Below are 27,078 nucleotides of genomic sequence, written 5' to 3'. Positions count from 1 at the left end.
AAATCTTAGTGACAAAGAAGTTCCAGGAGGTCCTTGCACTTGTTGTTGGAGAAGACAGGAGAGGGACATCCCATCAAAAGGCACTAATTTCTGTTAGCAATATTTAAAAGACTTGACAAACTACATCGAACACAAAGCTGATTTATTTGACTTTTATCCAGAATATTAATGCCTATGACTGGACAGAAGTTTATTAGTATTAGCAGGAACCCAATGAATTTGGTGCAGTCTTTGATCTGATTAACAGCAGAATCTCATCATTGCAGTTATTTATGAACTCGCTGGTGTCTCACCAAGGTGGATGACTTAGTAAATCCCATTCCACACTTGGAACAGTTGAATGGCCTCTCTCCGGTGTGAACTCGCTTATGCTCTAGCAGACTGGATGAAGTTGTGAATCCCTTTCCACACAAGGAGCAGGAGAATGGCCTCTCTTGAGTGTGAACTCGTTGGTGTCTCAGCAGGCTGGAAGACTGAGTAAATGTGTTTCCACACTGTGAGCAGGTGAATGGTCTCTCCCCAGTGTGAACTCGCTGGTGTCTCAGCAAGCTGAATGATTGAGTGAACCCCTTCCCACAATTGGGGCAGGTAAATGGCCTCTCATTGCTGTGAACCTGCTGGTGTTTCTGCAGGTTGGGGAACTGAGCAAATCCCTTCCCACACTCGGAGCAGATGAATGGTCTCTCCCCAGTGTGAACTCGCTGGTGTACTGTGAGGTGAGATGATCGTCTGAACCCAGACCCGCACTGAGAGCACCTGAATGGTCTGTCATCAATGTGAACACCTTGATGGCGAATCAGTTCCCCAGAACTTTTATAGCATTTCCCACAGTCTGGACACTTGAAAGGTCTCTCATCAGTGTGAACTCGCTGATGTGTCAATAAGTTGGATGACAGAGTGAATCCCTTCCCACACTCTGGGCAGGTAAATGGCCTCTCTCCAGTGTGACTGCGTCGATGAGTTTCCAACTGAGATGGGGATCTGTACCCCTTCCCACAGTCTTTGCATTTCCATGGCTTCTCCCCAATGTGACTGCACTTGTGTCTCGACAGGCCAGATAATTGACTGAAGTCTCGTCCACACACAGAACATTTGTATAGCTTCTCTCCACTGTGAACAGTGCTTTTACCTTCCATGTTCACAATCCAATGTTATTCAGGTTGGGATAGTTGGGCGACTCCATCAGATCTTGATTTGATTTTGGGTTTTAGTTTTCTGACTTCAAATCCTCCTGTTCGAATTCCCTGGGAAATTGATTTGAAACAGAAAAAAAAGGGAATGAGGGAAATCCCAAACAAATGCAGATTATGAACTTGATCTGGATGAATCTAGTAATGTGTGGGAATGGCACAAGTAAAATGTTGACCATAAAAATTGTAATACTGTCATACCTGTCCACCCTGCCTTGGCTTACACAAGACTCTAGTGTCTACACAAGTAAGAGAAACAGAAGTGGCGAAGTAGGGGTTCCACATCCTGCAACATGACCAGGATTTTGACAGAATATCCCAAACAACCTCCATCACCTAGAAATACTACATCCACAGGCACATGTGAACTCCATAAGCTACAAGGTCCTCTCCAATTCACACACTTCCTGACTTGGCCAACATGCAGAATGGATGTGAAGAAATTTCCTCTGTTTAAACATTGGGAAGACTGAAGCCATTGTCTCAATCTCTGCTACAAAAGCCAATCCCCAATCACGTCTCCGAGCCTCTGAGGCTGAACTGAATTGTCATAATCATGGTGAAATGTTTCACTCCAAGGAGAGCTTCTGACTACAAATCTACATCATCTAAATGTCTTTGCACTTCCGTGACAGAGTCAGGGAGGGTGCCAGTTAACTGCAAAATTGCTAATGCAATACCCTTGTTTAAGAAGGGAGAGAGACTGAAGACTGGAAACACAGGCTGGTTAACCTGATCTCAGTAGTTGGTAGGAGTTTACAGTGCATTATTAAGGATAAGATTACAGAGTAGTCGGAAGTCCATGATAAAATAGGGCTGAGTTAGTGGGGCTTTGTTAAGGGGGTTGATCAGAGCTGACAAAGCTGTTACAACTTTTTGACATGGTAATGAGCAAGTCAGACAAAGGAAAGCCAGTGGGCGTGATCTATTTGGATTTCCAGAAGGCCTTTGACAAGGAGGCTGCTAAAAAATATAACAGCACATGGTATTAAGGGTAAGGAACTGGTCTGGATAGAGGGCTAGCTGACTGGCAGAAGGCAGGAAGTAGAGACAAAGGGATGGTTTTCAGGATGGCAGCCGGTAACTAGTGGAGTTCTGTACGCGTCTGTGTTGGGACTACAATTATTCATGTTATACATTAATGATCTGGATGAAGGAACTAAAAGAAATGTCGCTATGTTTGCAGATGACATAAAGCTATGTGGAGGGATAGTGTTGAGGAAGCAAGGAGGTGGCAGAATGACTTGCTCAGGCTAGGAGAGTGGGCAATGAAGTGGTAGATGGAATACAATGTGGGAAAATGTGGGGTTATGCAACTTGGTCGGACAAATAAAGGCATAGACTATTTGGAATTGGGAAAAGGCTTCAGAAATCTGAAATGTAAAGAGACTTAGGAGTTCGAGTTCAGGACTCTCTTAAAGTTAAGGTGCAGCTTCAGTTGGCAGTTAGGAAGGTAAATGCAATGTCAGCATTCATTTCAAGAGGGTTGGAATACAAGAACAGAGATGTACTGCCAAGGCTGTATAAGGCTCCAGTCATAGTGCATTTGGAACACTGTGAGCAGTTTTGCACCCCATACCTAAGGACAGATATGCTGGCCTTGAAGGATGTCCAGGGATGAAGGGCTTCTCATTTGAAGAGCACTTGAGGACTCTAGGTCTGTACTCAATGGAGTTTAGAAGGATGAGGGAGGATCTGATTGAAACTTACAGAATACTGACAGGCCTGGAGAGAAGACGTAAGAGAGGCTGGGACCCAAGGTTACTGCCTCAGATGAAGGGGCGAACCCTTTTTAATGCCAAAAAGGAGGATTTTCTTCAACAGGAGGATAGTTAATCTGTGGAACTCATTGTCACAGTGGAGTGGAGGCAAAGCTATTGAGTATATTTCAGAGAGAGATAAATATACTCTCGATTAGTAAGGAGATCAAGGGTCACAAAGATAAGGCAAGAGAATAGGGTTGACTAACACTGCAGCCATGATGAAATGGTGGAGCAGACTTGATAGGCTGATTGGATTAATTCAGCTTATGGTTTTAATAAAAACAGAAAATGGTGGAAAGATCCAACAGGTAAGGCTGCACGGATGGAGAAAAAGATTGTAAAGGTTTCAACTCAGGATGACAATCCCTCAGAAATGAGGAAAGGGAAGAGAATGGAGTGAGTGAAAGGCAACAGGGGGTGCTGGGGAAATGGGCAAGAGGAAGAAACAAAAGAGCAAGTCTGTAATCAGGCAGATGCACCTCAGTAACATCAGCCAACTTTATTCATCTTACCAAAGTACCTAACCCCACACTTTCCCACATTGTAGTCCACCTGCCACTTCATTGCCCACTCACCTCAGTAACATCGGCTGTTTCTGAAGCTCTCATCAGTCCTTTTTTCACCGTGTACACTTGATGATCCTAACACCTTCCTTCCAGTTTTCCATATTGAGTCCTTACAAACTTGGAATCATATAACCTCTGCTACATTCTTCCTCACACCATGTCCCTTATATCCATTGTTCCTTAACTCTGCCTACTGATCTGCAAAAGCTCCTGGTTAAGCAATTCCTCAATATTAAAATGCACCTCTAAAATACAAAACAGAACTACGGATGCTGGAGATCTGAAGCAAAAAACAGAGTTTGCTGGAGAAACTTAGCAGGTTCAAGCAGCATCTGTAAGAAGAAAGCAGAGTTAATATTTCAACTCTGGTGACTCTTCGAAGAATTCGGCATGAAGTGTTAACTCTACTTTCTTGCCCCAGTTTCTCCAGCAATTTTAGTTTTTGTTTGGAGTTCACCTCCTTGTTCTTTAATTCCTCCACATGCTTTCCCTCTCCATTTCTACAAATTCAATCTTTTCCCCTACAGAAGAATCTCAATCCTATCACTTTCAAAAGCTGTCCTTATTCATGTTCTGATTATTCAAGTGACAATTTCAGATCTTGATCTGGTTCTTATTTTGAGTATCCCATTGAGAAAAGTTTCTCTTCTAACCTGCTTTAAAAGGAGTTCTCAAGAGGTGGGCACCGCGGGAGATACAGTTTTTTATTCCCTCCTCCAGCTACATTTTGATTTAGTCCCATTCCTCGGTCCCTACCACCCCGTCACTTTTGATGGCTTGCATTGCCTGTGCTTCGCATGTAAATATTGAGATGGCTGTATGGGTTTTTTTTTACTGGTGGTGGATAGCGATTAAAAAAATGAAAAAAGGAAAGTCACCAAGATATCGCTCAGTTGTGTGTGACAACACTCCTGGGTACATCCAAAATAACAAAATTAACAGTTTACAAAATCCATCCCTGTCAATCTAGGACCCACCGCATTTTTTGGGGTGGGTGAAGAGAGATGGAAGTATTGTGATAATGTCACTGTATTAATAAAACAGAGGTCTGGATTAAAGCTCCGCGAATGCAGGTTCAATTTAATCACAGCAGCGGGTGGAATTTAATTTCAGTGATGAATGTGGAAAATAAAGCCATCTCATGAAAGGTGGCCATGAAACTCTCAAAAATTGTTGTAAAAGCCCGTGCTCGGAGAGGAGAGGATCTGTCATCCTTACCTGCTCTGGCCCACGTGGGACTGCCCATTCTCAGCTATCAGAGATAATGGGAACTGCAGATGCTGGAGATTCCAAGATAATAAAATGTGAGGCTGGATGAACACAGCAGGCCAAGCAGCATCTCAGGAGCACAAAAGCTGACGTTTCGGGCCTAGACCCTTCATCAGAGAGGGGGATGGGGGGAGGGAACTGGAATAAATAGGGAGAGAGGGGGAGGCGGACCGAAGATGGAGAGTAAAGAAGATAGGTGGAGAAGGTGTGGGTGGGGAGGTAGGGAGGGGATAGGTCAGTCCAGGGAAGACGGACAGGTCAAGGAGGTGGGATGAGGTTAGTAGGTAGCTGGGGGTGCGGCTTGGGGTGGGAGGAAGGGATGGGTGAGAGGAAGAACCGGTTAGGGAGGCAGAGACAGGTTGGACTGGTTTTGGGATGCAGTGGGTGGGGGGGAAGAGCTGGGCTGGTTGTGTGGTGCAGTGGGGGGAGGGGATGAACTGGGCTGGTTTAGGGATGCAGTGGGGGAAGGGGAGATTTTGAAACTGGTGAAGTCCACATTGATACCATATGGCTGCAGGGTTCCCAGGCGGAATATGAGTTGCTGTTCCTGCAACCTTCGGGTGGCATCATTGTGGCAGTGCAGGAGGCCCATGATGGACATGTCATCAAGAGAATGGGAGGGGGAGTGGAAATGGTTTGCGACTGGGAGGTGCAGTTGTTTGTTGCGAACTGAGCGGAGGTGTTCTGCAAAGCGGTCCCCAAGCCTCCGCTTGGTTTCCCCAATGTAGAGAAAGCCGCACCGGGTACAGTGGATGCAGTATACCACATTGGCAGATGTGCAGGTGAACCTCTGCTTAATGTGGAATGTCATCTTGGGGCCTGGGATGGGGGTGAGGGAGGAGGTGTGGGGACAAGTGTAGCATTTCCTGCGGTTGCAGGGGAAGGTGCCGGGTGTGGTGGGGTTGGAGGGCAGTGTGGAGCGAACAAGGGAGTCACGGAGAGAGTGGTCTCTCCGGAAAGCAGACAGGGGTGGGGATGGAAAAATGTCTTGGGTGGTGGGGTCGGATTGTAAATGGCGGAAGTGTCGGAGGATAATGCGTTGTATCCGGAGGTTGGTAGGGTGGTGTGTGAGAACGAGGGGGATCCTCTTGGGGCGGTTGTGGCGGGGGCGGGGTGTGAGGGATGTGTCGCGGGAAATGCGGGAGACGCGGTCAAGGGCGTTCTCAATCACCGTGGGGGGGAAGTTGCGGTCCTTAAAGAACTTGGACATCTGGGATGTGCGGGAGTGGAATGTCTTATCGTGGGAGCAGATGCGGCGGAGGCGGAGGAATTGGGAATAGGGGATGGAATTTTTGCAGGAGGGTGGGTGGGAGGAGGTGTATTCTAGGTAGCTGTGGGAGTCGGTGGGCTTGAAATGGACATCAGTTACAAGCTGGTTGCCTGAGATGGAGACTGAGAGGTCCAGGAAGGTGAGGGATGTGCTGGAGATGGCCCAGGTGAACTGAAGGTTGGGGTGGAAGGTGTTGGTGAAGTGGATGAACTGTTCGAGCTCCTCTGGGGAGCAAGAGGCGGCGCCGATACAGTCATCAATGTACCGGAGGAAGAGGTGGGGTTTGGGGCCTGTGTAGGTGCGGAAGATGGACTGTTCCCTGGACTGACCTATCCCCTCCCTACCTCCCCACCCACACCTTCTCCACCTATCTTCTTTACTCTCCATCTTCGGTCCGCCTCCCCCTCTCTCCCTATTTATTCCAGTTCCCTCCCCCCATCCCCCTCTCTGATGAAGGGTCTAGGCCCGAAACGTCAGCTTTTGTGCTCCTGAGATGCTGCTTGGCCTGCTGTGTTCATCCAGCCTCACATTTCATTCTCAGCTATTACGCTTTCATTCGCTTGCCGGCCCGAAAAACGCGCATGCGCATCGCCATACTGCCCCCAACAAAGATGGCAGACCTTGACCAAGGATTTTCACCAGGAAACGCGACAGTAGCGACTGCACGTTCGGGGTTAACTCGGGACCAGTTGTTCTTTATTCTGGCCTAGGCCTGTAAGTACGTGTTTATGAAGCCTGCCTGCTCACAACACGTTTTCCAATACCCTCCTACAAATGACTTCAGCTCACGGATTGGGCATTCGAAATCTTCATGTCATCGCAGCCGGGACTCGGCAAGACGCATGCTCCAGCTCCTGCGCATGCTCCCACCCAGAATGCGCAATCATCTCGCGTACGCAGGATAAGGCACAACGGGACCTTGGAACAGTAAAAGGCCATTCAGCCCATTTACCAATGTTTCTTCCGTCGTGAATGCTGCGTGAGATACCTGCCATTTGAAAAGCGTTGTTGTGACGCTTTGTGATCTATCGCGATTGCAGCCGTAGGGATACGATATAACATTCATAGAATCCCTACAGTGTGGAAGCCATTCAGCCCATAATGACCCTCTATCATCTTGCATTTCCCATGGCTAAATCACCTAGCGTACACATCCCTGAGCACAATGGGCAATTTAGCATAGCCAAACCACCTAACCTGCACATCTTTGTGACTGTGGGAGAAAACTGGAGCACCCGCAGGAAACCCAGGCAGACACGGGGCGAATGTGCAAACTCCACACAGTTGCCCGAAGCTGGAATCAAACATGGGTCTCTGGCTTCCCTAACATGTGGCTTGGTGTCAGACTTTGTTATAGAAATGGAACAGCATGGTGGCTCCCTCACAGCGCCAGGGACCCAGGTTCAATTCCATCCTCGAGCAACTGTCTGTGTGGACATTACACATTCTCCCCATGTCTGCATGCATTTCTGTTGGGTGCTCTGGTTTCCTCCCACAGTCCAAAGAGGTGCAGGTCAAGTGGATTAGCCATTGTAAGTTGCCCCATATTGTCCAGGAATGTGCAGGCTAGGTGGATTAGCCATGGTAAATGCGGGGATAGGCTGGAAGGCTGGGTCTTGGTCTTTGGAGGATTGGCGCAGACTTGATTTGCCCAATTGCTTTTTTTATGCACAGTAGAAATTCTTTATTTTCTCATCAACCCGTTCAAAGATGTTATTACACACCTCTGGAGCAGTGGGACCTAAACCCAGACTTCCTGAATCTGTTCTGTGTCTGAGAAAAGATTCACTTGATCATCCAAACTCCTAATATATATTGTATCAGTGATAATGGGAACTGCAGATGCTGGAGAATTCCAAGATAATGAAATGTGAAGCTGGATGAACACAGCAGGCCAAGCAGCATCTCAGGAGCACAAAAGCTGACGTTTCGGGCCCAGACCCTTCATCAGAGAGGGGGATGGGGAGAGGGAACTGGAATAAATAGGGAGAGAGGGGGATGCGGACCGAAGATGGAGAGAAAAGAAGATAGGTGGAGAGGAGAGTATAGGTGGGGAGGTAGGGAGGGGATAGGTCAGTCCAGGGAAGACGGACAGGTCAAGGAGGTGGGATGAGGTTAGTAGGTAGGAGATGGAGTTGCAGCTTGGGGTGGGAGGAAGGGATGGGTAACAGGAAGAACAGGTTAGGGAAGCAGAGACAGGTTGGACTGGTTTTGGGATGCAGTGGGTGGAGGGGAAGAGCAGGGCTGGTTGTGTGGTGCAGTGGGGGGAGGGGACGAACTGGGCTGGTTTTGGGATGCGGTGGGGGAAGGGGAGATTTTGAAGCTGGTGAAGTCCACATTGATACCATTGGGCTGCAGGGTTCCCAGGCGGAATATGAGTTGCTGTTCCTGCAACCTTCGGGTGACATCATTGTGGCACTGCAGGAGGCCCATGATGGACATGTCATCTAAAGAATGGGAGGGGGAGTGGAAATGGTTTGCGACTGGGAGGTGCAGTTGTTTATTGCGAACCGAACGGAGGTGCTCTGCAAAGCGGTCCCCAAGCCTCCGCTTGGTTTCCCCAATGTAGAGGAAGCCACACCGGGTACAGTGGATGCAGTATACCACATTGGCAGATGTGCAGGTGAACCTCTGCTTAATACGGAAAGTCATCTTGGGGCCTGGGATAGGGGTGAGGGAGGAGGTGTGGGGGCAAGTGTAGCATTTCCTGCGGTTGCAGGGGAAGGTGCCGGGTGTGGTGGGGTTGGAGGGCAGTGTGGAGCGAACAAGGGAGTCACGGAGAGAGTGGTTTCTCCGGAAAGCAGACAAGGGTGGGGATGGAAAAATGTCTTGGGTGGTGGAGTCAGATTGTAGATGGCGGAAGTGTCGGAGAATGATGATACATCGCATCATCCTCCGACACTTCTGCCATCTACAATCCGACTCCACCACCCAAGACATTTTTCCATCCCCGCCCCTGTCTGCTTTCCGGAGAGACCACTCACTCCGTGACTCCCTTGTTTGCTCCACACTGCCCTCCAACCCCACCACACCCAGCACCTTCCCCTGCAACCGCAGGAAATGCTACACTTGCCCCCACACCTCCTCCCTCACCCCTATCCCAGGCCCCAAGATGACTTTCCATATTAAGCAGAGGTGCACCTGCACATCTGCCAATGTGGTATACTGCATCCACTGTACCCGGTGTGGCTTCCTCTACATTGGGGAAACCAAGTGGAGGCTTGGGGACCGCTTTGCAGAATACCTCCGCTCGGTTCGCAATAAACAACTGCACCTCCCAGTCGCAAACCATTTCCACTCCCCCTCCCATTCTTTAGATGACATGTCCATCATGGGCCTCCTGCAGTGCCACAATGATGCCACCCAAAGGTTGCAGGAACAGCAACTCATATTCCACTTGGGAACCCTGCAGCCCAATGGTATCAATGTGGACTTCACCAGCTTCAAAATCTCCCCTTCCCCTACCGCATCCCAAAACCAGCCCAGTTCGTCCCCTCCCCCCACTGCACCACACAACCAGCCCTGCTCTTCCCCTCCACCCACTGCATCCCAAAACCAGTCCAACCTGTCTCTGCCTCCCTAACCTGTTCTTCCTGTTACCCATCCCTTCCTCCCACCCCAAGTCGCACCTCCATCTCCTACCTACTAACCTCATCCCACCCCCTTGACCTGTCTGTCTTCCCTGGACTGACTTATCCCCTCCCCACCTATACTCTCCTCTCCACCTATCTTCTTTTCTCTCCATCTTCGGTCCGCCTCCCCCTCTCTCCCTATTTATTCCAGAACCCTCACCCCATCCCCCTCTCTGATGAAGGGTCTAGGCCTGAAACGTCAGCTTTTGTGCTCCTGAGATGCTGCTGGGCCTGCTGTGTTCATCCAGCCTCACATTTCATTATCCTAATATATATGAAGCTCACAATGGGCTGATGTTGTTCCTCTGCTCAGTGTGTGGGAAGGGATTCATTCATTCATCCCGTCTTCTGATCTACAATGGAAACAGTGCAGGTATGATGCGCCGAATGGTCTCATTCAACATTGTAACAATTCTGTCAGACACCAGAGCGCTGACACTGGGGAGAGGCCGATCAAATGGTCTGTGTGTGGACGGGGATTCACCGCTTCTTTCTCCTGTAGAGGCACCACTGAGTTCACCCTAAGGAGTGGCTTCCCACATGCTCCACCTGTGAATCGGCGATTCACTCAGTCCTCCAGTGTTCTGAAACACCAGTGAGTTCATATTTCATTGGCAAAGATGTAATCTTTTATTGCAGCTTTAATCACATCCAGGATTGAATCTTTTTGCCTTTCTAACTCTGGATTCTCATACCTTCAGTTCTCATACCTTTAGTTACACTGGTGAACCCATTCCAGCTCTCTATACTGGGGACTACAGAGTTTCTTTCCCTGCTAGGAAGGTTTTGGTATCACACTTCGGATCACAAAACTCAAAGCCCATTCTGCTCGTCAGTTTCTATGTTTGAACTTAAAATGCGTCCCACAGTATCGCTCCTACCTTCGATGTGTGAATCAAACAACTTATCTGAAAACCTGGCTTAACTTTTCATCCAGTTAGTTTTTGTATTAAACAGCAGGCTGGTGCTGCTCTGAGAAAGGGTCACCTGACCCAAAATGTTAACTCTGAATTTTCTTCATAGCTGCTGCCAGACCTGCTGAGCTGTTCTAGCAACTTCTGTTTTTATAGCTGATGTTTGCTGTTTGCTCCTGGACTGCACTATATTTTGCCTGTCATGGAAAACCATCGGCCTAGTAGAATATTTGCTGCTCTGAAGTGTGGGTGTGATTGGTGAGTACGTAGAACAATACAGCACAGTAACAGGCCCTTCAGCCCACCATGACCATGATGCCATTCTAAAATAATCCCACCTGCCTGCACAGGGGAAGCTAGACAAGAGCAAGAGTGAGAATGGGAATAGCTGGTAATGATGGGAGATTTAAATCTGAAAAGATGGGAAGATGCTTAAGTAGAACATAAATTCAGTGTCGACTGGTTCGGTTGAATGGCCTGAGATAGCCAAAGTCTTTTTCCAAGGGTAGCGGAGTCCAAAACTAGAGGGCATAGGTTTGCGCTGAGAGGGGAAAGATTTAAAAAGGATCTGAGGGGCAATGTTTTCATAAAGAGGCTGGTGCATGTTAAGGAATGAGCTGCCAGAGGAAGTGGTAGAGGTGGGTATAATTATAACATGTAAAAGACATTTGAACAGATGAATGGATAGGAAAGGTTTCAAGGGATATGGCCAAGCACAGGCAAATGGGACTAGTTCAGTTTGGGATGCCTGGTCAGTATGGATGAGTTGACCTGAAGGGTTAGTTCTGCGCTGTATGACTCTATCATGTGTGATAATGAAATATTGATGTACATCCTTGAACTGTGAATCCACTGTATTGTTTCTGTTTGTGTCTGGAAGCAGCTTGGTCTTAAGCTGAGGATAAAAATTAAACTTCAGCTGGCCAGTGTCCTTACCATCTTGCTGCATGGTGCAGAACCCCTGGATCTGCTATATCAAAACACTGCCTCCAAAGACAGATGAGGTCCATCTGGAGAATTCAAAGAACATACGACTAGGTTCTCAATCAAGCTGGGTTCAACAGCATGGAGGCCATCCTGCAGAAAACTCAACTCATATTGTCAGGTCATATCTCCCACACAGATGATAACAGAATCCTAAGCAGATCATCAACAGGGAACTGTCCCAGGGTAAATAATATCCCAGGGTAAATATAATAATAACCAATGGTTAGTACAGGTGGGACTGACAGGAAATGGAACTGACAGGGAAAAACAAATTCTCTTTCCAAAACTCTGCCATGAAATTCTCTCTTTGAAGAACACAGCAGCCAACTAGCCCACATGATGGCTGCAGTGAAATCTGGTCCACATCTACAGCATCTATACAAAATTCACAATAAATGACATGTCCCAAGGTAGGTTAGAGGTGCCACAGCTGTAGATGCTCCCCTATCCCCAATATGAACTGCAGTTTCTATGACTATCCAGGCTGCTCGCAATTTGGTCTCTTCAGTCATGACTGATAGAAGACAATGAAATCATTTGCAGCTTTGATATACTCATAGGACAAGGGGTCAACCCCAACATTATGCCCTTTCTCCAAATCAAATGACCACACTCTGCCTGTATTATTGCAAAGCTGTTCATAAAATCAGTGAAAGACAATCTGTTTTTGGGAGCTTGACTATCTGAAACCATAAATTCAACATTTAGAGTCAACAAGATGAACAAGGAAACACACCACAGCCCAATGTTTGGGCTCAATATTCACAGGATAAATATGACATAAAGACAAAATACTGCAGATGCTGGAAATATGAAACATAGGAACAGGAGTAGGCCATTCAGCCCCTCAAGCCTGTACTGCCACTGAGTGAGATCATGACTGATCTATTACTTAGCTCCATATATTTGCCTTTTGCTCATATTCCTTAATACTCTTGTTTAACAAAATATCTCAGATATGAAATTAACAACTGATTTAGAATCTGCTACCATTTGTGGAGCAGAGTTGCAAATATCTACCATCCTTTTCACATAGAGGTACTTCCTAAGATCTCTCCTGAATGGTCTAGCCCTAATTCTGTGACAATGCCCCCTAGAATCCCTAGCCAGTGAAAATGGTTTATCCTTACACAGCCTGTCTTTTCAGAAAACGCTGGAGATTTACAGGAGAGATTGAACAACTTGAGCATAAAGAACAGAGAAAGATTCCAACTATGTGAAACCCTCACTCATTTGTAAATAATTGCTGACTGGTTCGGCTGTTAAGTTCTGTTAACATTGAAATCAATGGAGAGTGAGGCATCAGTTATTTTAGAATGGTAAAATAAACATTCCCCTCCATAATCCCGCAACTTCAGTTGCAGGATGGATGCTCCAACGTCACTATCTGCTCTGAGGTCAATGTCTCCAGCATTAAGGCATTGGGTATGGTCAGTGCATTGAGATACATCATCTGCACACCTGACAGAAGACTTCCAAAATAAGTTCTCTATTCTGAGCTTCATTGCGGCAAGCAGTTACCAAGAGAGCAGAGAATGCAAAATAGTGGAAAAATGGCTGGGGGCAAGAGAAAAGGAATATGGACAGAGGAGGAAGTCCAATTGTTGTTGCATTTCGAAGCTAGACATAGTGGGGAAAAGCAAATTAATAAGAAGATAGCTGAACTCTTAGTATTGAAAATAGCAAAACAGATTTCAGAGAAGAGGAGAGCTCTGCTTAAAAATGTAATGAATAAAAGAGCAGAGCAAGTAAGTATGTCTAGGGGTAGTGAGATTGTGGAGTCGGAAGAATTAGGAGATGTGATAGGTGATAGTAATGAAAGAGAAGAGCAGGTCAAGAATTGGTGAAATTAAGGATGTCCTCATTACCACCTCAAAAATCCTCACTTACTTATGGGATTCTTGAACACAAACTGAAAAAGCATTTTAAGCTGATGCACGAACAACCTTCCCTCATCAGAAGGTCAGAAGTGGTGATGTCTGCTGATGATTGCACAATGTTCAGCACCACTTCCCAGATACGAAGGCAGGCCATATTCAAATGTAGCAAGGCATGCACAATATTAAGGCCTGGGTTGAAAAGTAGCAGGTAACATTTGCACCACACAAATGGGAGGCTCTGAGAAGCTATCAGTGGCTCAGTGGTCAGCACTGCTGCCTCACATCACAGTCCAAAGATGTGCAAGGTAGGCGGATTGACCATGCTAAATAGCCCATAGTGTCCAGGGATGTTTAGGTTAGATGGGTTAGACATGGGGAATTTCAGGGCTAGGGGAATGATTCAGGGTAGGATGCTGTTCGGAGGGGTGGTGTGGTGGTGTACTTATTTGGCTGAATGGCCTGTTTCCACGCTGTAGGGATTCTATGATCTATGATTTATACTAAGAAACAATTCATTATTGCCCCTTGACATTCAATGGTATTAGGACTGTATTCACTGGAGTTTAGAAGATTGAGGGAGAATCTCATAGAAACTTATGAAATTCTAAGTGAACTAGACTGGGTAAATGAAGGAAGGATATTCCCAATGACCAAGAAGTCCAGAACCAGGGATATCAATCTAAGGATACAGGATAAGTCATTTAGGACTAAGATGAGGAGAAATTTATTCAGTGTTAGTTATTGCATTTACAGTGACAACACCAACCGGCCACCTCATCTCTGTCACACTCCCTTGGAACTGTCTGCCCTTCACAACCTTAGACAAATATTTAATCTCAAAATAAATATAGTAGCAAATGAATTAGGAGCAAGAATAGGCAATTCAGCCCTTCGAGCCTGCTCTCCCATTTAACATGATCATGGCTGATCTTATCCTGGTCTCAACTTCACTTTCCTTCCTGCTCCCCATAGCCCTTTATCCTGCTTTCCATCAGAAGCATAGCTATTTCTTTCTTGAATCTGTTGATGGTTTCTGTCTCCACTGTAGTCTGGGGTAGTGGGTTCCACAGATTCACAACCCTCTGAGAGAAGTATTTCTCCCCATCTTAGTTTTGAACCTACCACCTTTCACTCTATATCTAAGGCCTCTTGTTCAAGACTGTTCCACAAGGGATTCAATGTCCACTTTATGAAATCCCTTTGGCATTTTATATACCTCAATCAGATTCCCCCCTTATTCTTCTGAACTCCAGCGAGTATAAGCCCAAGCTATTCAACTGTTCATCTTCTGACAGACCTTTAACCCCTGGAATTAATCTGGTGAACCTCCTCTGAACTGCCTCCAATGTCACGCCATCTTTTCTCAAATAAGGAGACCAAAACTGGATACAATACTCCAGGTGTGGTCTCACCAATGCCTTATATAATTGTAACAACACTTCTTTATTTTTATTCTCCAGTACTTTTACAATAAATACCAGAATTCAATTTGTCTTTCTTATTATATACACTGACGCACTTTGAATCTACTTCCCATCAAATAATAACTTGTCCTTTTATTTTTCCAGCCAAATAGATAATCTCCAGCTGCCACATTCTGGCCCTTTCTCCTAGCCTATCAATATTCATCTGTGAACTCTTTATCTCCTCATCACAAGCTGCTTTCCTAACTATTTTAGTACAATCTGTGAATTTTGTTCGTTACATTCTGTCCCTGCTTGCAGATCATTTATGTGACTCTATATCAGACCAAGAACTGAATCCTCCAGCTCTTGCCTAGTTACATTCACCATTTATCCTGACGCTCTGCTTTCTATCAGTCAGCCAATCCTCTATCCAAGCCATTATTCTACCGTTAACCCCCTGGGATCTAACCTTCTGGATCAGTCTTTTATTTGGTACCTTGTCAAATGCCTTCTGGAGTTCTAGACACAACAACATCCACTGGAGATAGCCTTACATGTAGTATTTTGACACAATGACACAAAAGACAACTTTTTCACATACAGGATGGTTCATGGGTGGAATGAACTGCCAGAGAAAGTGGTAGATGCGGGTACAGTTACAACATTTAAAAGATATTTGGAAAAGTATATGAATGGGAGAAGTTTATAAGATATTAGGCCAAATGCAGGCAAATGGGACCATTGGCAAACTTGGTTGGCATGGCGAATTGGACTGAAGGGTCTATTTCAGTGCTGTGTGACTCTCTGACTCTGACTCTATCCACCTGGTTGATTACACCCTCAAAGTACTCCAGCAAGTTTGTCAAGCATGACTTGCCCTTCATGAAACTGGGCTGAGATTGGTGAGTTGAGCTTTGCTTTTCCAACTGTTAAATGAGCTGATCATCACATTTCCACATCATACTGATACCAGATATTTCAATCTCCATAACATGGCTGTTGACAACTCATCTGCTGCTAAAACTCTGTCCATACCTGTGTCAGCATTAGATCTGTCACCTCCAATACATTCCTGACCACGCACGGCCCGTTTCTATGTCCTTCCCAAAATCCACAAACCTGCCTGCCCTGGTCGACCCATTGTCTCAGCCTGTTCCTGCCCCACCGAACTCATCTCCACCTATCTGGACTCCATTTTCTCCCCTTTGGTCCAGGAACTCCCTACCTACGTCCGTGACACCACCCACGCCCTCCACCTCCTCCAGGACTTCCAATTCCCTGGCCCCCAACACCTCATTTTCACCATGGATGTCCAGTCCCTATACACCTGTATTCCGCAGGCAGATGGCCTCAAGGCCCTCCACTTCTTCCTGTCCCGCAGGCCCGACCAGTCCCCCTCCACCGACACCCTCATCCGCCTAGCTGAACTCGTCCTCACCCTCAACAACTTCTCTTTCGATTCCTCCCACTTCCTACAGACTAAGGGGATGGCCATGGGCACCCGCATGGGCCCCAGCTATGCCTGCCTCTTTGTAGGTTACGTGGAACAGTCCCTCTTCCGCACCTACACAGGCCCCAAACCCCACCTCTTCCTCCGTTACATTGATGACTGTATCGGCGCCGCCTCTTGCTCCTCAGAAGAGCTCGAACAGTTCATCCACTTCACCAACACCTTCCACCCCAACCTTCAGTTCACCTGGGCCATCTCCAGCACATCCCTCACCTTCCTGGACCTCTCAGTCTCCATCTCAGGCAACCAGCTTGTAACCGATGTCCATTTCAAGCCCACTGACTCCCACAACTACCTAGAATACACCTCCTCCCACCCACCCTCCTGCAAAAATTCCATCCCCTATTCCCAATTCCTCCGCCTCCGCCGCATCTGCTCCCACAATGAGGCATTCCACTCCCGCACATCCCAGATGTCCAAGTTCTTCAAGGACCACAACTTTCCTCCCACAGTGGTCGAGAACGCCCTTGACTGCATCTCCCGCAACACTTCCCACACACCCCGCCCCCGCCACAACTGCCCAAAGAGGATCCCCCTCGTTCTCACACACCACCCCACCAACCTCCGGATACAACGCATCATCCTCCGACACTTCCGCCATCTACAATCTGACTCCACCACCCAAGACATTTTTCCATCCCCACCCTTGTCTGCTTTCCGGAGAAACCACTCTCTCCGTGACTCCCTTGTTCGCTCCACACTGCCCTCCAACCCCACCACACCCGGCACCTTCCCCTGCAACCGCAGGAAATGCTACACTTGCCCCCACACCTCCTCCCTCACCCCTATCCCAGGCCCCAAGATGACTTTCCATATTAAGCAGAGGTTCACCAGAATCTGCCAATGTGGTATACTGCATCCACTGTACCCAGTGTGGCTACCTCTACATTGGGGAAACCAAGCGGAGGCTTGGGGACCGCTTTGCAGAACACCTCAGTTCGGTTCGCAATAAACAACTGCACCTCCCAGTCGCAAACCATTTCCACTCCCCCTCCCATTCTTTAGATGACATGTCCATCATGGGCCTCCTGCAGTGCCACAATGATGTCACCCGAAGGTTGCAGGAACAGCAACTCATATTCCGCTTGGGAACCCTGCAGCCCAATGGTATCAATGTGGACTTCACCAGCTTCAAAATCTCCCCTTCCCCCACCGCATCCCAAAACCAGCCCAGTTCGTCCCCTCCCCCCACTGCATCACACAACCAGCCCTGCTCATCCCCTTGACACACTGCATCCCGAAACCAGTCCAGCCTGTCTCTGCCTCCCTAACCTGTTTTTCTTCTCACCCATCCCTTCCTCCCAGCCCAAGCCGCACCTCCATCTCCTACCTACTAACCTCATCCCACCTCCTTGACCTGTCCGTCTTCCCTGGACTGACCTATCCCCTCCCTACCTCCCCACCTATACTCTCCTCTCCACCTATCTTCTTTTCTCTCCATCTTCAGTCCGCCTCCCCCTCTCTCCCTATTTATTCCAGAACCCTCACCCCATCCCCCTCTCTGATAAAGGTTCTAGGCCCGAAACGTCAGCTTTTGTGCTCGTGAGATGCTGCTGGGCCTGCTGTGTTCATCCAGCCTCACATTTTATTATCTTAGGCTCTCACAATCACCTCCCTCGAACAAGAAATATGGCATCATCTGTAACTTGGCTGTCTTATCTGCTCTCTCACACTAAGTCCAATTCACCCATCACTCCTGCACTCGCTGATCAATATTGGCTCTTGGCCAAAGAATGCTTTGATTTTAATATGCACATACCTTGTTTCAAGTCTGTCCATTGCCTTGTCCTTCTCTTTTTGTAACCCCCCACCCCCCAGGTTGCAATACTTTCTGTGCTCCTCTCATTTTGGTCTCTGTGCCATTCTTGATTTTAATTATTCTAATAATGACTGTGACTGTGTGCAGAACTTGAAAATTCCTTTCCTAAATGTATGCTCCCGATTCAAGATGGTTGTTTAAAATCTGCCTCACCAATCAAGGTTTTGGAATTTATACTCCTATCTCCTGCATGACTCAGTGTCAAAGTTTGTTTTATGAAATTCCTCTGATACCCCATGGACTGTTCTATGGCTTCGTTACATTAGTAACTTATGTTTCTATATTAAATGCAGAGAATGCTGAAATAAACTCAGCACGTCCAGCATTTTCAGTGGAGAGAGGAACAGAGTTTACATTTCAAATTCGATGTGATTCTTCTTCAGAACCATTCTGAAGATAAGCCCTGAATAATCTGGTCTCCTCTGTGGATAGTATGTGGCTATTGAGAGAGAAACGATTTGTAAGTTTCAATGTGATTTTGAGTAAAAGTCAATCAGTCTAAAACTAATCTAAGACTAAAACCCACTGAATTGGCAGGCAAACAGAGCCAAAGGAAGCTATCTTAGAAGAAGTGATTTATTGACTGTAACCACTTTATATATCTTGTTGTACTGAGAATAAATGAAGCAAAGTTGAAATGGATACTTTGAAGAGAGCAAACTTCAATTTGTTTTAATTGAAGTTTTTGGATGAAACAATCATCATTTAAGACAAAGACTTGGTAAAATTCAAGGAAGGTGAGTGATCTGTTTTGGAGTTTGGACTGTTAGCATGTTGGTGCTTGTTGATTTGGTTTAGAGGAAACCAAAAGGGTCAGGTGGTCCTTCTTGAACAGTGATCGAATTCAGAGGGCAGGTGACTGCAAATTCCCAGAGTTTCAATGGGTAATTGTGGAAACTGCGAAGTTTATGACAGAGGGATGGAAGTGTTGGAAAACATTGCACTGCTTTTGATTTACAATAATGAAGGATTAATTTTCACCTCAAAAAAATCCAAAGATTGAAAGCTTTGGGAGCAGTTTTGTTGGAGACCTGCGGAAGCATAGTTTCTGTCCAAGAAAAGAGTGTAGGACAAATCTGGGAAAACACAACTTAGTGTCAAGTTATAGTATGTGAAACTTCCAGGCCAGGGGTGTTGAGTTAGAAATAGGAAGATGGTTAAAAGACTGAGAAAGTCTAAGCTTTCATGTTTCGGCATATTCATGTATTCACAGGGCATAACTGGACAGAAACAGTTGAATCAATCCTGACAACTTGATATAGAAGGGTGGCTTCTCTGGATTTGGACTGCTATATATTATTGTGAGGACTGAGATTAAATTCACACAAGTCAATATTAGATATGATGCTGTAGTGTTTTATGTTAAATATTATCTAAAGCTTTCTTACATACTTTAAGTTAGAAATCAAAAGATAGAATTGCAGGCTTTATACCCTTGGATCTTTTAACTGCAGAATGCAGAACACAGCTTTAAAATAATTGTTTAAAAAAACCAGGGTGAAAAGGAGAAATTATTTTATGCAGTGAATTATGATCATCCTGAGGACATTGGAATCATACAGGACAGAAAAAGACCCTTTACCTCATTGAGTCTGTACTGCTAAAAATACACTAAATCTACACAAATCCTGCTTTCCAGCAATAAGTCTTGAAGGTTCACACACTTTGAAGTGCTCATCCAAACAATTTTTAAAGGTTATGAGGTTGCCTATGTCAACTATCTTTCCAGGCAGGGCATTCCAACTACCCTCTGAGTGAAAACAAATTCTTTCCTCAAATCCCCTCTAAACCTCCTGCCTTTCACCTTAAAATTAATGCTGCCCTAATGTCTGGTGGAAGCAGACCCACTTGTGAAAGTGATTTGGGCTTTTCCTCAATAAGGAAAAGTTTTAAGGGTGAGGGGGAAGGAGCAGGGGAGTAGGACAGATTGGTAACATTTTCAGAGACGGTGCGGGCACTGTGAGCTAAGTGGCCTGATGATTCTTTTGTATGGAACTATTGTGAATCATTAAACTATTACTGAATCTTAAACTAAATCTTAAATTACAAATGGAGAGCATTCAGCACGAGCTCTTTCAAAAAGCAATCCAGTGAATCCCACTTCTTTTTTAACTACATGTCCTTGGACATGCCTTCAGACGATCATGTGGCCTGAGATATAGTCACTCCAGTTTGAACTGAAGCATCTCTCTCTTACGCACACAGCCTTTTTTTCTTTCATTCACAGAATGACAGCGTCACTGACTAGTCCAGTTTCATTGTCCATCCCAACTTGCCTCTAGGGCAGCTGAGTGTCAACCACATTGCGGTGGGTCAGGAGTCACGTACAAGCCAGAACAGGTAAGGATCGCAATTCCCTCCCTCAAAAGACATTTGTGAACCAGATGGGTTCTTCCGACAGCCAACAATGTTGGGCCTCGTGCTGGAAAGTGGGATTCATGTAGATTTAGTAATAATGGGAACTGCAGATGCTGGAGAGTCCGAGACAATAAAGTGTGGAGCTGGATGAACACCGCAGGCCAAGTAGCCCTCTCTGATGAAGGGTCTAGGCCCGAAACGTCCGCTTTTGTGCTCCTTTCATGTAGGTTTAGTGTATTTTTAGCAGTACAGACTCAAAGGGCGGCTTCTGTACAGTATGATTCTAATGTCCTCAGCATCATCATAAATCACTGAGTAAAATAATCTCTCCTTCTTTTCACCCCAGAAAGTGGTGGCTGTGAGGGGCCTGGACAGATATCAGACAGCTGTGAGGTCCCTTTAAATTCCCATTTTTTTGGTTAATGGGTGTGGCCTAATGGACTGGTCTTTGATGCCTGATCGCTGCTGCAAAATAAAAGGTCAGGACATTTTTTTGTTTTTGTAGTCAATTTTGTCAGTGATCAGGATCTGCCTGCATCAATCATCAACATCAAAATGTATTTACAATTATGATTATAGAACATTACTGATCAAAGTTCTCCTGCATCAATAACAAGGATCCTGTTACATCAATGCTCACAGACAGATGACACTAATATCAGCTTGCCATTGTATTTACACTCAGTCCTCTATTACATTAAGTCTCAGGACAATAACACATTGATAATCAAACACTATAATGTTAACAGTCTGGTACCTATTATGTGAACAATCAGGATCTTACTTGAGAAATATTCAGTGTTATACTATTACAATAATAACGGCTCCATGACATTAATAACCGTGATCTAATTACTTATACAGTTCCTGTTACACTAATAACCAGTTGCTCAGTCCATCATTAATCATGAAATTATTACATCAATAATCAAGATGCACTAAATAAAAGATTTATTTCAATAAATTTAGCCTGTATTCTACCAACAATCAGGTTTGATTAGTTATTTGCCAACTGCATTAATAAGCCCGATTTTATAAAATGAATAATCCGGGTTGTGTTAATCATCTAAGTATATTAATAACCTGTTAATAATCACCTACCTTTCTCCCACTTCACCACCTTCAACAACTCTCACAGCTCTCCGAAACTTTACTTCTGGGGACTCATAAAGTCTGAGGCTTTGAAGGAGTCACACGAGGAAGTAGTTTGGGAAGGAATGATTTAATAAAACCCCGTATGGGACTTTAAATGCAGTCGTTGTTCAATGTTACATCTCCCTGTTTTATCTTTCTAAGAAAAATTGTTATTCTGGGCTGTCAGGAAGCGGTGTGGGTGGCTGATTTTGGCATTGGTGTTTGCTTCGTGCTATTTCTTACACTGAAATCGTGGGAAATGGTGCAGTCAGACAGTCCAGGACAGGGCACGCGGAGTGGATCAGACCGAGGAGCTCTGAAGGGCAATTTCCCCAAAATCTTATTCAATTTGGCCCTACTAACAGTACTGAGTGTTTTAGTGAGCTCGACAAACATAAGGTAAGGGCGTATATCCTGTTCCCTACTTCTGACGCACTGGTGACTGGAGCGTCCAATTTCGATCGGCCAGCACCGGAACTGTACTTTGCTTTTGAATGCAGTCATTTTGAAAGTAGAGGACGTCTTTTAAACATGACCCTAGTGAAGGCTTCCCCCATGACACTGACTGACATATCCCTGCAGTTACTACAATGCCCTCTGTCACCTTTCTTCGTGCAAATTGAGATGTTTTTCCATCACACATGTCCCATTGGACAGATCTGACGTCCCAACAGTGGAGGAGGATGAGCTCATGAAAGTGTGGTGGTAGATAGGACTTTCTGTGTTTGAGCAGTTCAGCAGGAGTTCCGGTAAGCTGGAGCAGCCTCTCTGTTTGTGAAACAATTAATAGCCTTTGCAGCCTTTAGGGTTCATTGCTCAACTCAATCATGACAGAAAGCTACAGGGTGAGCTGCAGGCGGGAGATGTTAGTTTCATGGGAGTATAACTCTCAGTCGCATTCAACCCAGCCAGGACATATGTTTAGATCTGTGAGGACTTCATTGTGTGGCTGTTTCATCTTTGGTGATGGCTGGACCAGATGGAGAAATTTCTTTGAGACAGAAGAACGACTGATGCTGGAGCTAGAGGCAGACAACAAGTCAGGCAGCATTACCCAGAGAGCGGTGAGCCTGTGGAATTGCGACCACAGAAACTGGTTGACGCTGAAATACTGAATGATGTCAAGCTTTTCTTCATTCACTCAAGTGGCAATGGGTGTCAGTAGATATAGTTTTTAAGGTTAAAGGGATCAAAGGGTATAGGAGAAAGCGGGAACAGAGTACTGAGTTGGATAGTCAGCCATGATCAAATTGAATGATGCAGCAGGCTTGAAGGGCTGAATAGCCTACTCCCTGTTCCTAATTTCTATGTTTCTAACATCATCCAGATTCCATCCTACTTCATGTGTTAGACTTCAACTGTCATAAGCAGTTTTGATTACTCTTTTGAAAAGGTTTCCTGTTCTTCCACACTATGCAGTGTCCTGAGGCTGAAGTCATGTATCGTCCTGGCCTTCCTTTTTGCTTCAGTAGTGGATACCACCTCTGCTGGGTTGGTCTCAAACTAGACTGAAAACAAGAACGTTGGAAATCACAGTGGGTCAGGCAGCATCCACGGAAAGACAGCAAGCTTAATGTTTTGAGTCGAGATGATTCTTCATCCAAGCTGACATTAGGTGTGGAGGGGACAGCATTTATGCCTAGAAAGGTGAAACTTCAGTTGAAACCTTCAATTGCTGAGAAAGAAAGCACAGCTGTGAAAACGAGTTTTGGCAAACGCCATGTCGAACACCAGCAATGAAATAGAAAGCATCTAAGATGTACACGATGAAAGAGACAATCAGAATTTCTATAAGAAGTAAGAACACAACTTTTTCAGGTTGGGTTCTCAAACCAGCTTCGGTCTCAAACTAGTCTTTGCTTTGGCTTCTGCCTTTACCAAATGTTGTTGTTCCTACAGATAATTGAACTCAGCAACTTCGAAACATAATCACTATCAATAATCTTTCATGAAGTTTGTATTGGTGTTATTGTAAATATTTTGCCATTGTGCTTCATGTCCTTTGACAGTTTAGTTTCATAATGGAGAACTGTGTACTCATTGTGACGAACTGTCGATGTCAGTAAGAATTGTCAACCCAAATCAATCAACACTTTCTAATAGGTGATGCTCATCAGTGGAAATTTTTAGACACTGAATTGTAGATTTTTCACCAAAGATTCATTAGTTTTATTGTAAACAAATTCCTGTTGAGAGTTCTTGATTTAGGTGAAAGATCACAGATAGAGGTATCAATGAAGAATGCTGTTGGTCCAAAAATTCAGCAACATATCCAGAATATTAAATTCCAGCCAATTATATGGCTATTATCATCAGTGAAAATGAACTAAGACTTTCTATGCCATCACTCCTGGTTGAGATTAACAACAGCATCCAAATGCTACCACCACTTGTTGCAAATGAGTGAATCACTTCCCACACAAAGAGCAGGTAAATGGCATCTCTCCAGTTTGATGGTGTTGGTGTATCAGCAGATTTGGTATAACTGCTGAAACTCACTCAGGACGAAGTGCAGCTAAACGGTTTCTCCTTGGTATGAACTCGGTGGTGTGATTGGAGGCCAAATAACCGAGCAAATCCCTTTCCACACACGGGGCAGGTGAATGGCTTCTCTCCAGTGTGAACCCGCTGGTGCCTGACCAGGTCAAATGACTGAGCAAATTTCTTTGCACACGTGGTGCAGGTGAACGGCCTCTCCCCGGTGTGAATCCTCTGGTGTATAGTGAGCTTGGATGAACTGCTGAAGCTTTTCCGACACTCAGCGCAGCTGAACGGCCTCTCCCCGGTGTGAATTCTCTGGTGTGCAGTGAGGCTGGATGAATGCTTAAATCTCTTTCCACAGGAGTTGCAGCTGAATGGATTCTCCTCGGTGTGTATTCGCTGGTGTGACTGGAGGCTGAATAAGCGAGTGAATCCCCTTCCACACATAGGGCAGGTGAACGGTCTCTCCCCTGTGTGAATTTGCTGGTGCCTCACCAGATCGAATGACTGAGCAAATTTCTTTCCACAAGTGGGGCAGGTGAATGGCCTTTCCCCAGTGTGAGTGCGTTGATGTGCGGCAAGGGTAGAAGAATGTCTGAAACTTTTTCCACAGTAAGTGCAACTGAATGGATTCTCCTCAGTGTGAACTCGGTGGTGTGACTGCAGGCCGAATAACCGAGCAAATCCCTTCCCACACACGGGGCAGGTGAATGGCTTCTCCCCTGTGTGAACCCGCTGGTGCCTGACCAGATCGAATGATTGAGTGAATCCTTTCCTGCACACGGGGCAGGTGAATGGCCTCTCACCAGTGTGAATTCGCTGGTGTGCGGTGAGGGTGGATGAGTTGTTGAATTTCTTTCCACAGTAAATGCAGTTGAAAGGCCTCTCTTCAGTGTGAACCCTCTGGTGTGACATCAGAGAAGTTGTCTGAGTGAATCCCTTCCCACATACAGAACAAACAAATGGCTTCTCCCCAGTGTGACTGCGTCGATGGCTTTCCAGCCGGCAGGAATAAGTAAATCCTTTCCCACAGTCCTCACATTTCCATGGTTTCTCCATGGTGCCAGTGTTTAGGTGTTTCTTCTGCTTGGAAGAAGACCTAACCGTGCACACAACTCGTGGAATGTCTCTCCCTCCTGTGAATGCTGAGGTATTTATTTCAAGCTGTGTAAGTGGTTCAAGCTGTATCCACAATTAGTGCTAACAGTGGAACACTCTCTAGTTGTATGCATCTTGACATCTTCCCAGTCATACTGACACTTGAATCATTCTCCTGCAGACAGATCAAACATTTCTCATTCCCAACATCGAGGGCCAAAGGGCCTGTACTGTGCTGTAATGTTCAATGTTCTATGTTCTATGTTCATTCCCCATTCAAAGATCGATGATGGTTCAGTCCAGATGAATCAAATGTCTCTGTTAAAATTTAACACAAAGTTTGGGTTTCTCATCTGTGAATCCTTCCCAATATCCTGGAAAAGGAATTTACAAAAGTTACCACTGTCAGTACAAGATAGAAATTCAGAAGAAGCAATTCCCTCTTTGATGAAGCAATTTTTCTCCTGTTCCCCCAAGACTGTAAATTCCAAGATCAGCATTGCTGTTGCCCCCACCCTGAGCAGAATTTAAACCCATCTCTATAACATCACATGGGGGCGGGGTCATAGATAAGTTGAATAGCCAGGATCTTTTCCCCACCGTATGGGAATCCAAAACTAGAGGGGCATAGGTTTAAGGCGATAGGGGAAAGATTTAAAAGGGACCTGACTGTCAATGTTTTCACAGAGAGGGTAGTGCACGTATGGAATGAGCTGCAAATGAAGTGGTAGAGGCGAGTACAATTACAACATTTAAAAGACATTTGGAAAGGTACATGGATAGGAAAGGTTTTGAGGGATATGAGCCAAACACAGACAAATGGGACTAGTTCAGTTTAGGGAACCAGGTCGGCATGGATGATTTGGGCAGAAGTGTATATTTCCGTGCTGTATGACTCTATGACTCCCACTTCTTCCATCCATTCCCAGTTTCCGCCATCCCTTTCCTCTCCCTGGCTTTGGTTCTCCAGCTCCTGTCTACAAATTGAGAATCAAATTAACGTGCCTCATTCCCGCAAGACTTTGGGAATCTTCCCCACCTTTACAGGGTTTCCTTCCTGGCCACAGCTTCATTGATACCGTCACCCAACCTAAAGTGGAGCATCTTATTGACTGACCCTCTCCCTCAGATGAGAACTGTCCTTCAGTCGCTGCCCTAGGATGGGTTCCAATCCCCCTGTCCCCGCTGCCTGGCAGAATAAAACAAAGAAATTCGGATACTGGAGATCTGGAACAGTGGCGGACATAAATTGCTGGAGAAATTCAGCGTCGGGGAAGAGAAAACAGCCTTAACGTTTCGATTGCAGTGACCCTTCTTCAGGACTGCCTGGGAAATTCTTCAAAGCTTCACACTGAGGCCAACACGCCCAATGCGCATACTCCAGTTCTCAGTAGCCCCTGGCTGATTGACAGCGTCTCTAGCCCAATCTGAAGAGAGCAACCCGTCCTCTAACCAATTGGAATGAATTGAGGGCGGGCCAATACCTGGATCTCGCTCCATTGGCTGAAACTCTGCCCTTTTTGGAAACCCGATCGTATCAAATTTCAGGAGAAAAGGAGTGTTCTGATTCTGGCTTTAACCAGATAAAATCCTGTGGGGATGCAGCAAACATTTAGGGAATGTGATGAAACAATGCACTAATAATTTACGTATTGATCCAAGCAGAGATTGTTGGAGGGAATAACACAATGTAGTAAGAAAGGAAATTCAGCGTCTAGTTTGGGGAAACTGAGATTTGTAAACTGAAGGCTTCGGAACTGAAAGAAACTGATGTCAGAAACACTGAGCTCCAGGGATGTCT

The 27,078-nt window shown here is 45.7% G+C and overlaps 1 protein-coding gene and 1 long non-coding RNA gene across 2 annotated transcripts; one reads left to right on the top strand and one right to left on the bottom strand.

The window, feature by feature from the left end:
• Positions 1-145: 145 nt before the first annotated feature.
• On the bottom strand, positions 146-26,617 carry LOC125449219 (zinc finger protein 850-like). Its single transcript, XM_059641634.1, has 6 exons — positions 26,395-26,617; positions 24,201-25,651; positions 13,053-13,148; positions 11,541-11,614; positions 6,607-6,678; positions 146-1,149 (listed from the first exon to the last, which is right to left on the bottom strand). The coding sequence occupies exons 2-6, from the start codon at positions 25,236-25,238 to the stop codon at positions 267-269; spliced, it is 2,163 nt and encodes a 720-aa protein (XP_059497617.1). The 5' UTR covers positions 25,239-25,651; positions 26,395-26,617; the 3' UTR covers positions 146-266.
• Positions 6,659-23,956, top strand: LOC125449232 (uncharacterized). Its single transcript, XR_007246873.2, has 4 exons — positions 6,659-6,772; positions 20,434-20,546; positions 20,911-21,043; positions 23,118-23,956. It is a non-coding gene; the product is annotated as an uncharacterized LOC125449232 (long non-coding RNA).
• Positions 26,618-27,078: the final 461 nt, after the last annotated feature.

The sequence above is a fragment of the Stegostoma tigrinum genome, chromosome 42 (genome assembly GCF_030684315.1).
Source record: "Stegostoma tigrinum isolate sSteTig4 chromosome 42, sSteTig4.hap1, whole genome shotgun sequence".
In the NCBI taxonomy this organism is placed as follows: Eukaryota; Metazoa; Chordata; class Chondrichthyes; order Orectolobiformes; family Stegostomatidae; genus Stegostoma; species Stegostoma tigrinum.
Note: the sequence above shows the minus strand (reverse complement) of the source record. Positions and strands in the feature narration are given on the sequence as shown.

Coding starts and splice junctions, on each gene's coding strand:
- LOC125449219 (XM_059641634.1), bottom strand. CDS start 25,238: ATGGAGAAACCATGGAAATGTGAGGACTGTGGGAAAGGATTTACTTAT. Junction 11,615..13,052: donor TTTTGGAAGTCTTCTGTCAG/GTGTGCAGATGA, acceptor TGAATTCTCCAG/ATGGACCTCATCTGTCTTTG. Junction 6,679..11,540: donor CTGCACCATGCAGCAAGATG/GTAAGGACACTG, acceptor TCCTTGGTCAAG/GTCTGCCATCTTTGTTGGGG.